At 46.5% G+C, this 11056-nt stretch overlaps 1 protein-coding gene across 1 annotated transcript; it reads left to right on the top strand.

The window, feature by feature from the left end:
• The first annotated feature begins 7690 nt into the window (after window positions 1-7690).
• Window positions 7691-9420, top strand: LOC119406279 (TNF receptor-associated factor 3). Its single transcript, XM_049420029.1, has 3 exons — window positions 7691-7994; window positions 9023-9366; window positions 9411-9420. Exons 1-3 carry the CDS (start codon window positions 7707-7709, stop codon window positions 9418-9420), a joined length of 642 nt encoding a protein of 213 aa, XP_049275986.1. The 5' UTR covers window positions 7691-7706.
• The last annotated feature ends 1636 nt before the right edge of the window (window positions 9421-11056 follow it).

Raw genomic sequence — 11056 nt, 5'->3', positions numbered from 1 at the left:
GTTGGTTGTGCATAGTCGACACTTCAAGTGCGCTGCTCAAACAGAAATAAGTAACAGCTAGGACAGTTCTTCGCTCGTGCTCGTCCTGTGCAAACATGTGCGATCGTTTCATACCTCCTTTTATTGCGATAGCAATTATATGGACAGTCTCGGCTGGTTTTTCGCCGTCGCCGTTGTGATGCTGCGTATATGTGTAAGTATGTATATATTTACATCAATATCCCAAAGAAAAATAAATCAGGAAAATGCTTCCGAAGCGCGGAATCGAACCAGCGACCTCTCACGTCGCAGCGCGGTGCGCTAAGCGCTACTCCACAAAGCGCAGATGCCTCACGTAGCTAACGGCGAGCGTTATATACACACCCTTTACCGTTTGCAGTCCTTCGAGACGGCAGGTGCTTATAAGCGTTTCTTCATTACCAGCGAGATGGCGCTAGGAGCGCGACGGGCGCACTTAAAGGCGTCGGCCAGCTCTCTCGCTTCTTCTAATATTTGCGCAAGGAGAACCTTGCCCTTCCGCTGTCTGCTCGCGCGGGGGTCCGAACATGCTACCGCAGTGTTCATGATTCCAAACAGATGGAGCTACGTGGTAGCTCTCACCGCGCGTCGCGTACGTGTAGCTAAAAGCGTTTCAGATGTCGTGCACGTAACGTACTACGTGTACTTTTTACGTTTGCGTACGTGAAGTCCCGACGTACGTGAAATTAAAACTGTCTAGTAGCTGCCGGGTAGTGATCGACGCGCGCTAGTTGCAGCGCGTCCATCACGGGCCGCTTTTCTTGCTATCGCATTCACTGATTCGCCCTTGCGGCGAAACTGTGACTTTTCTGTTTGAGCAGCGCCCTGAAAGTATCCAGCTGTGACAGTTGCTAGTTCGCGCTCGTCCTGTCTGTGTTCTTTTCGTGCGTCTTTCGGGCTTGAGCAACGCGCTGCAAGTTTCGAACTGCTTGCCGTTCTTTTCGCGTGACATACCGATTTGTTGCTATTCCATTCATTGGTTCGCCCTTGCGGCGAAACTGTGAGTTTTTTTTTTTGCTTTAAAATAGGCGCAGAGTTGTTAATACGGTGATCTGCGGTTGTCGCGGTGACCTTGACGTAGTAAAGTGCTTTCCACACTTAGAGTGAACGCGGCTCAGCGTGGCCGCGCTCTGCGGAGCTCCAGTGCATCCAGCGTGCCCACGCATCGAAGCTAAGTGGCGCAGGCGCACAGGGTCCCACAGGAGCTACTACATCGCGCCGTCTGCTGCAGCGCGCCGCTCTTGCAGTACGTTCCTGTGCGCCTGCGCTCTTTCGTTTCAAAGCACGGCCGTGCTTGATGCACTGGCGCTCTGAGGAGCATGTTCACGCTGAGTCATGTTCACCCTAAGAGTGGACGGCACTGTACATCCGTACTTGTTTGAGCCAGTCGCTCCTGTATACGAGCGATGACCGAACATAGTGCCATCGCCGATGACACGACACAGGAAACCGCAACGCAAATCGCACCTGTCACACACGCAGTGATCACTGTGCAGCCCGTGCTGGATCACTGCTCTGTTCGCATCGGGTCAAGCCACATGGGTACGTTGGATATAGATTTTTTTTCATCCGATGACATTAGATCGTGAGCGAACGTCTATATCATCGTATGAAACACTGTCGTACCGAGTAGCAGCGCCTACTCTCGATCCTATCGCACTAGTACGATCGCAGTCGGCCTCGACAGAAATTGCCCAAGCGATATCGGTGTGGCATAGCCCGGCTGTTATCGATATTTTGGATCATGATCGAGAAATGCCGCCGCTACACGGTTGCAACCATAGAGTTTCCTACGATACTTACTAGAGGGAACTTTGGCGCTAGTGTCTATGGGAGCTGCAACGCACGGCGCTTCAACCACCATGAAAATGATGGGTAGAAAACGGATTTGTCTAAACTTCGTTCTTTCGGCTCCGTTTGGCTCCGCATCGCCTGCATCAGCTTTGTCGCAAAACGAATTTCAGCAAAAATCAGCAGTTCCACTTCTCCACTTTAACCTTTTTAGGCTCACTAATTCAAGCGTGGTCACGGAGTTTTTAACGATTCATTCTTTTATCCGAAAGAAAACCAATACATAGCAATAAACAAAACCACAAGTGCGTTCGAAGCCCGCAAGTACGAAGACTAGGCAAATCCGTGTACTACCCATCAGTCCCATGGCGGCTGAACGATCGCAGCGCCAGAGTCCCATCTAGTTAATTTCACGAAACTCTATGGTTGCAACCACCCGGTTTCTACACGGCTGATTTCATTCGGTGTAATCAGCACTTGGGCGACTGGATGTTAGATAGAGCAAAGCATGACGGAAAATGCCCATGTCGCAGCACAGACGCCGTAACACATTCGATGGCGATTTAAAATGAGCGTTTTGTGGAAGAAAGTGCCTACTATCGCACTCAGACGTAGCGACAACCAGCGTGTCAACAAATAGATCCAGCCCACTGTTCCACTCCGCGATCCAATCAGTCCCACTGTTCAAGTTTGGTGGCGCAGCGGGCTAACGCACTCGGGGCAGCGACGACCTTAATTTTAATTACGCGTTCCCTGCCAGTTTATTTGGGTTTTATTTTTTAATTTTTTAGCATGAACAGTACTGCTCTGTAGGAGCACTAACTTTTTTTAAAAAAAGGAGCACGCCCACCCCTTCTTCAATTAAAATAATGAGAGCGCGAAACGGAAGGCCTACGGCGAAGCGGCAACTTATGTTATGACCCTCCAGTGACACGAGCAAACGACGGACATTGGCAAAATAAAGACGAATGCGCGTTGCAAATAATGCTGGAAGTAACTTGAGTAACTGTTTATCGTTACGACATAGACAGCGTTCTCGGAAGCGTGGCGGCACTCAGAGCAGGCCACTGCGCACTCCAAGCGAAAGCGCTGATCAGAGGCGTCACATCAGTTTTTCGTCTTTTTGTGAAGCCAAGTCTTGATTGCGGTGAGATTCTTCTGTTGCACAAAAATACAGAAGGGACCTCGTCGTGTTTCAGTCGCACAGCCTTCGTAGGTCAAGCATAGCGAGTGCATTCGAGACGGAATTCGCACGTAGTCTGAGTCAGCAGACTTGCTTTTGTAGGTTTCAATATTTTATCTCGAGCGAGTTTGTAAAATGCGGCTTCATCGCGACCGTAGGTGCTATTGCGGCCAAATGCCGCGCAGAACTCAGCATGGCGACCACGCTTAAACACGGCGCTAGGTTGTTGCAAAGGCCGTAGAAACGCGCTTGCGGCCTGAATGTCCAACGAGACGGAATGTCCAACGAGACTGAATGTCCACTATTGGACATTCAGTCTCGTTGGACATTTCGTCTCGTTGGACATTCCGTTTCGGTTGGACATTCAGTCTCGTTGGACATTTCGTCTCGTTGGACATTCAGTCTCGGTTGGACATTCCGTCTCGTTGGACATTCCGTCCCGGTCACAAATTTCGCTTTTCCGTTTTCGTTCCACACATCCCAATATTTGCTGTGAAAATTTTCCGAATGTGCCCTAACATTTGCGACGTGCGTGAAAATTCGTTTCGTCGTGATAGGACGTGGCGCTGAGACTGCGTATTACGCACGGCGCGTAATACTGCTCGATACCTAGTCTTGTACAAATGGCAGATATATATATATATATATATATATATATATATATATATATATATATATATATATATATATATATATATTAATATATATATATAGAGAGAGAGAGAGAGAAATACAGAGAGAGAGAAAGCGCAAAGACACGAGGGAATAAAATAAGGACACAAGACAGAAAAAAGAAGTATTTAAAAATAAGAAAAAAAAATATTTAAAGAACTCCCATTTGCACTCGTTTGCTCGTGTTCATATAACTTGATGCCTTTTCAACAAATCGAGTTGAAAGTTTGCGCTTTTCATGCCTTTGTTATGTGCGTCCTCCCTAAAAATATGTACCTGTAACTTTGGCACAGTTTAACAATTATGCAAAACCAAATAGCCCGGTACCTCACCTTGTTGAGTAATCGATTAGCTTTCAGTTTTATCTGCGTAATCCGTTACTTTTTTTAAGTAATTGTAATCGCTGACGCTCTTTCACTGTAAGTCTGTTCCCGACCCAGTTTTTTTTTTTTTTTTTCACTTGAGCTTCACAACACTAATATCGACGTCAATGGAATAGTAATAGAAAAGCTCGTGTTCAGGCCGGTTCTGAAAAGTCCTCAAATGGTTTTAAACATCATGAAAACGGTTTTATTGTCGCCAACGATTACCTGTATGCTATGTGTTGTAATGAAAAATTATTCACGCGAAGCACTTTGCAAAACGCGAGCAAGATTGGCTACTTCGGCAATAAGCTCAGAAAAAATGAGCAGTTCGCAGCGGATCGCCTGATGCTCTCTTGACTGGCCCGGTGCAGCGGAGCTGTAGGTCAACGCTCATTGCACGTCACTCTAATGTGGTGTTACGTCACTAAAACTTTCGTTACGCTTCCTACACAGTGACGTCGGTGTCAGTCGCGCTAGCGATGGGTCTCGATCGCGAGAATGAGCATTTATACAGACTTTGGAAGTGAATTAAAATATATTCTAAACGTTTGCTGCGTCCAATACTTCGTGCCGAGCGTCCTTGCTTACAGAGAAAGCCTACAGCAGGCTTTTTATAGCCTCAAAATTTGGTGACACCACCTCTTTAACGGCATGGTCTTTCCTAGACAGGCCTGCAGTTCTCTCGTAGCCGAAATGCCATGACACGTTTCCCTCAAGGTAGTCAAAACTAAAACTAATATCCCACACTCAGCATGCTTCATAATCATTTCGTGGCTCTGGCGCGTAAAACCCAAGAATTTAATTTTAAAGGAAAATTTCCTCCCTAGCTTCTTCGACCCGCATTCTTTAAGAGGAAAGAAGAATTGTTCAGGGGCTCGTAGAAAGCCAACAATCAAGCCAAGGAAAGCATAGGTACGTTATTTGTTGATGTTTTTAAATGTAGTGTAACGAATATGACCTAAATTGAAAGGACTTAAATGGTACGAAAAAGCACACTTTCTTTCGGTGGGATTCGAACCCACAACTTTCGCATAACGCGTCTGATGCTCTAACAACTAAGCTACGATGGAGGGCGCTCCCTTGTCCACTTTGTTGGGTATTTACGTGAGCTTGATCCCTGGGAGTGTTAGCAAGCGCAAATCGTCGCCGTAATTATAAGGTTGCGGGCTCGGATCCCACCGATGGAAAGAGTGTTTTTTCGTCTACTTGGATTCCTTTGAATATGGGTTATGATTATTACATCGCAGTTAAAAAAAAAGCAACAAATAATGTCCCCGATGTTTTATTTGGTTTAATTGGCTGTTGGTTTTCTAACAAATAACTGAGTCTCTCGAACTATTCTTCTTTCGCACTTTCATAGCAAGGGCTTCGTCCTGCCTCGTGACGCTTTCTGGCAAAAATAGTGTTTCACACTCGCCGCCTTAGCTACGAGTGGCGCTGGTAACACTCTCAGGGATTAAACGCAGATAGATACTGCACAGAGTGGACGAGGGAGCGCCCTCTCTCGTAATCTTTTAAGGGGCTGTGATGTCCGTTTTATAACAAAGATAAACAGGAACAGCAAAGTATGCAAACAAACAAAATAAAGCAATAAAGTAACATATTCAACATACATATAAAACCAAAAATACAAAATAGAAATAAAACTAACAAAACTTGAAATTATGATAAATGCAGTAAAGCGAATACGGAAACAAAAATACGACGCCTGACGCCACATACAGTCAATATTTGCAAAACACACAAAAAAATGCGATCTTCCGTTAGGCTATCTTAACCCAATGAATCAGTTGTCTGAGTAATTTCAAACGAGGGCACGTTTATCTCTTCTAAATTGGACATTCCGACTCGTTTGACATTCAGTCTCGTTGGACATTCCGTCTCGGTTGTACATTCCGTCTCGTTGGACATTCCGTCTCGTTGGACATTCCGTCTCGGTTGGACATTCGGTCTCGTTGGACATTCAGTCTCGATGGACATTCAGTCTCGGTTGGACATTCCGTCTCGTTGGACATTCAGTCTCGCCGGTCACGTGACCCATTGGACATTCAGTCTCGTTGTACATTCCGTCTCATTGGACATTCAGGCTCTGAATCGTAGAAACGCTGCCGGCGAACTTCGCTAAGAATCTTGGAGAGAGAATGGGACGGTGCGGTGGTAAGCAAATCCCTGCAAAGTTCGCTGCGGATGCTTTTCTTGGCGGCATTTAAAGGCGCATACCAATGCAGTGATCTTGCGCGGCCCTCCAGATGACGTCACTTCTCTACTTTTCTGTCTCTGCCCTCTTCCACTCCTACGCTGCGCCTACGCAGAGGGCGTCCGCGGCTAATGTGTGCCCGCTTATGGCGCCGTTGTTTAATTGAATATCGTGAAAAACATCTACGTAGGCATGCTATAAGAGGTAAACTTTCCGAACTGCCAATAAGTTTCAGAATTGAAAAGCTCTTATGTGTGCCTTTAAGCTTCGTCTTTAAGAGTCGCAGGCCCGCACACACGCACGCACGCACGCACGCACGCACGCACTCACTCACTCACTCACTCACTCACTCACTCACTCACTCACTCACTCACTCACTCACTCACTCACTCACTCACTCACTCACTCACTCACTCACTCACTCACTCACTCACTCACTCACTCACTCACTCACTCACTCACTCACTCACTCACTCACTCACTCACTCACTCATATTTGCCTTCCCAATCGTAAGTCCGCATTACTTTCCCAGTGGAGACCTAATCTCTGCCGCAAGAAAGCAATTTGTATACGCCCTCCGGCTCCAATTTTATTTGCATCTACCTCGAATTTTCGCCCACGGCCTACGCTGCCTAGAAGGAAGAAACAAGCGGTGCTGGGGGAAGGGGTAAGGGGGGTAAAAGATGATAGAAGAGAGATGTTAGAAAAAAAGGAGAGCAAGAAAAGGAAAAAGAAAAAGAGAGGGGAAAAAAGGAAACGAGAATATGTCACTACTTAGAGTCTGTCTCTAATACCAGTTGTCCGCAAGAAGCGCAATAATGCTTTTAAAGCCTTCTGTGCTGACGATGGACTCGGCCAGGGTCCCAAAACCCTTTGTTCCGACAAAGGGCGATTGTCAAGTTTATCTAGCGCATTGGAAAGTTCTTGTCTTGGCACACTGAAACGGGGACACTCACACAGAAGATGGGAGATCGTTTCTTCGCAGCTGCAGTAATTGCATGTTTACGCTGCTTTTTCGCTCACAACCAAAGACGTCGCCCCACCCCCCGACAGCGGCACTGAGGAATTTCTCCGAAACGAGCTCTTTAAGGCTCTCGCGGTAATATTTTCCTGCAGTCACTAAAGTTGCAAAAGGTACGGTGCGTGAACTGAGTATCATGTTATGCGCGATGACGAAAAAAATTGCCTTCCATTTTCAAGTTCTCTTGCTTCTGTATCCTCGTTAGAAGATATAAAAAAGACACTACCACCGCGCATAACGCATGCGTCATTTCTAGTGGCGTTGCAAAAAGTACAGTCGCGAGAAGTGAGCCTCGTGTAACGCGCGATAATGATAAACCGCATTCTGTTATCTGCCCTAGTTGCTATGACAACCGAAGCGGCCGGAGTATATAAAACCACCGAGTAGCAGTTCACCATGCATAGCTAGTGCGCTCTAACACGGGCCACTCAAGGCTTCGCGTCTGAATTCACATCGACATGGCGGATATCCGACGAGTCCACCGTTTTCGCGACCACCCCATCGCAGGCGTAAACTGGCGACCGACTCGCTTTGTCGACGAGCTGCCCAGTTCCCGCGTCTGTGGACTCTGCCGCATGATACCGACGAGGACCGTGCTGTTGCCATGCTCGCACATTCTTTGCCAATCGTGTCACGCAGCCAGTCCCCAAGGCGGCAGCAGGCTGTGTCCCTTGGATCAAGAGCCGTTCGAAGAAGCTGAATGTACCAGTTACGCTTTGCCTGTCAGCCCAGCGAACGCCTTGAAGGTGAGAAAGCAGTGCCAGTCGTTTTTTAATATAAATAATTGTTGAATTTTAACGTAATATGAGCGCGAGCAACGCCATTGTGGAGGGCACCGGAAGTTTCACCACTTGCGGTTCTTTAACGCGCACCTAAATCTAAGCACACAGGCCTCAAACAATTTCACCGCCGTCAGAAATGCGGCCACCGAGTCGTACTTTTGGAAAATCCTAACTCTCCTGGTTATTAGTGGGACTAATGAAGTAAGCCTGTTAGTTTCGCTATCCCCAAACTCGCATAATTATTAACCGCACAGCGTTGATTCTAATATAATGTTTTACGTCCCAAAACCACGATATGATGAGGGACGCCGCAGCGGAGGGCTCCGGAGATTTTGACCATCTGGTGTTTTTCTTTTTTTTTACGTGCACCCTAATGCAGGTGCACGGGCCTCTAGTATTTCGCCTTCATCCTAATGCGGCCACCACGGCCGGGATACAATAGCACCACCTTTGTGTCTGTAGTCGAACAACAGAACCATTGAACTGTCATGTCGGGTGTTGCTTCGTTTTATTGGAAATTCAGAGAATCACGATAAAACAAGACATTATCGCTCTATCATGTCATGAATTTTTTTTATATGCCACACATTGTTCGCTATCTTAGTGGCACACAGCGAAAAGTACACGCGTACTAATCACTACTATGCAAGCCAGCTGTTTTTACAAAGCCAATCTTCTTGGCGACTGAAGCGGTCTCTTGTACAGACGTTATGAATGTTAAAGGCCACAAAATTTGGTGTTTATTAACGCGACAGTCGCATATATGCTATCTCTGGTGGTGCTTCTCCTGGAAGAGAGAGCGAAATCTTATTATAAGGAATATGTGCTCGAGCAATGCTAGGCTCGAGCACATATTATTTGTAGGATATTGTGTATATACACCGAATACTACATTCAGTGGTTAGTTCGAATTTTTAGTACGGAACGTTTACGTGGATCTAACAAAATCCATTGATATCCCGTTGTTGTTGTCTTTTTTTTATTCGATGAAGGTTTATTGTTGGAACGAAGCTCACGGATGCGAGTACGAGGGCGCCATGGAAGAAATGCTGCAACACTTCGAGAAGGAATGCACGTTCCACGTCGTGGAATGTTTTCAGTGCGGCGAAGCAGTCCTACACAGAGAACTGGCAACGCACTACGTGACTTGGTGCAGTGTCGGTGTTTCTTCAGCACTCAGAGACAACACGTCGTCGGAATATGGAGCGGTTACAATTGAAGACCTAAGGGATGCCATCAAAGTAGTGAGGCTGTTGAGTTACTTCAACCAGGTGCTGCCTGCTGTACAGAGTCAGATGAACGAGCTGACGGAAGAAGTCACGAACCAGGAATCCAGGTTGGCCGAGGTCACAGGCGAGGTTGGATCATCTTTAAATGCAGGGACTGCTGAACACGCGGCCACGGCTTCCTCGACTGTCTTGCAGGAATCGGCTTCTTGGCGAAATGCAGCGGATGAAGCCAGCACGTCAACGTCGTCCCTATCCTGCAGGCAGGAATTGATGATGAATCCAAAGCCTGAAATCTTCTCGGACCTATCACCTCGTGTTCTGGAGCAGATGCAGAAAACTTCCATGCAAGACTTTCCTCAGCATTTCATTGAAGGTATTGCCCTTCGTAAAGGTGCATGTCACTTAACGTTGACCACGCCGCTTTCTACGACACGTACATGGAGAGAAGTGCTAGGGACGGTGACGTATGTCATAACTTTCGAAAACAGTGCACTTTCATTGAGCGAAATGAAGAAACTGCTTTTTCGTATCACAGTGCTGCACACTAGGGACTCGCGCTTTACGGTTGAAGTATACGCCAATTTCAACCCCGTATTTCCTGAGCCACTGATCGTGAAGATTCATTTTGCTGGAGTGGTGTTCAGCTCTCGGTGTTTGTTGCCTTGTTTTGACGTCACTGCGCACAACGGAGAAAGAGAAGAAGCACTTGAGCCCTCAATTACAGGTTCGCCAATCATATATGATGACGATGGAGTATCAAGGATACGTTTTAAAACCATATTCGAAATACCGCTTGGTGTATTTGAATTTCAAGGCGCTGGTTACCTAGGTGACGGAAAGATGGTCCTTAAAGTTATGCTCTCGCAAGAAAACATGCAGGACGGCAACTCGAGCAGCTAGACTAGCGTCTTAATATTCCTTCCTTCCAGGTTCTACTTTTTCTACTATGTAACAGTCACTGCTATCGCGCAAATAAAAACAGAATAAATTGAGCTCCTCGGAGCTGACGGTACTATGTCCTGTTCTATCCTCTTTGCCACTTCACAAGTGCGCGTAACATCGACTTTCGAGTAGTTTCGAGTTTGTCAACCTAAGATAAGTAGCAGCTGTAAAATATTGTAGATAGGTAGTTGTTGTATTATTGATGTAATGATTAAACTATGGTGTATCCATTTTTACTGCATGAGACGACACCACAGAGAAAAGGCACACAAAACACATGGAGCTCTGACTGGCAGCCAATATTTTATTGACACCGGCAAGCGTTTTATGCCCACTGGTGGCCAGAAAAAACGTGCAAGGAATATGCGAGGAGGGAACATTAGCGCAGGCAGAAAGCAGACATGCGTCAAATTTCGCAATCAAGATAATTGATTCCTTTCTGGGTCAGTGCTATTAATGATGCCTTTACAGACGTCGCATGCAATCGCATGTGCTTCCTGTATTTCTCTGTTTAAGGCATCACGGTGTTTACCTATTAGATTGCAATCTGTGCACATTGGTTCACAGTGCTCGCTGTCATTGTCTTCTGATCGAAAATCACTGCAGTGTTTGGCCACGTGACCACAAGTGGCTAGGCGTGCGACATTGTCCGGGTCCTGTATTAGTCCCTGGTTAAACATCGTCCAGTTGGTCTCACGTGCTGCTTTCCACACGAGAACGGCAGGGATTAAACGACGCCTTTCATACAGTCGACAGACACCTTGACATGCCTAACTGAACATCCTTTTTATTTGCCGTTCTTACGATTAGCCCTTTTGGATATGCTAGCCACTTTTTTCCGGCGCCTAAAAGACT

Source organism: Rhipicephalus sanguineus, chromosome 10, assembly GCF_013339695.2.
Source record: "Rhipicephalus sanguineus isolate Rsan-2018 chromosome 10, BIME_Rsan_1.4, whole genome shotgun sequence".
Taxonomy (NCBI): domain Eukaryota; kingdom Metazoa; phylum Arthropoda; class Arachnida; order Ixodida; family Ixodidae; genus Rhipicephalus; species Rhipicephalus sanguineus.
Note: the sequence above shows the minus strand (reverse complement) of the source record. Positions and strands in the feature narration are given on the sequence as shown.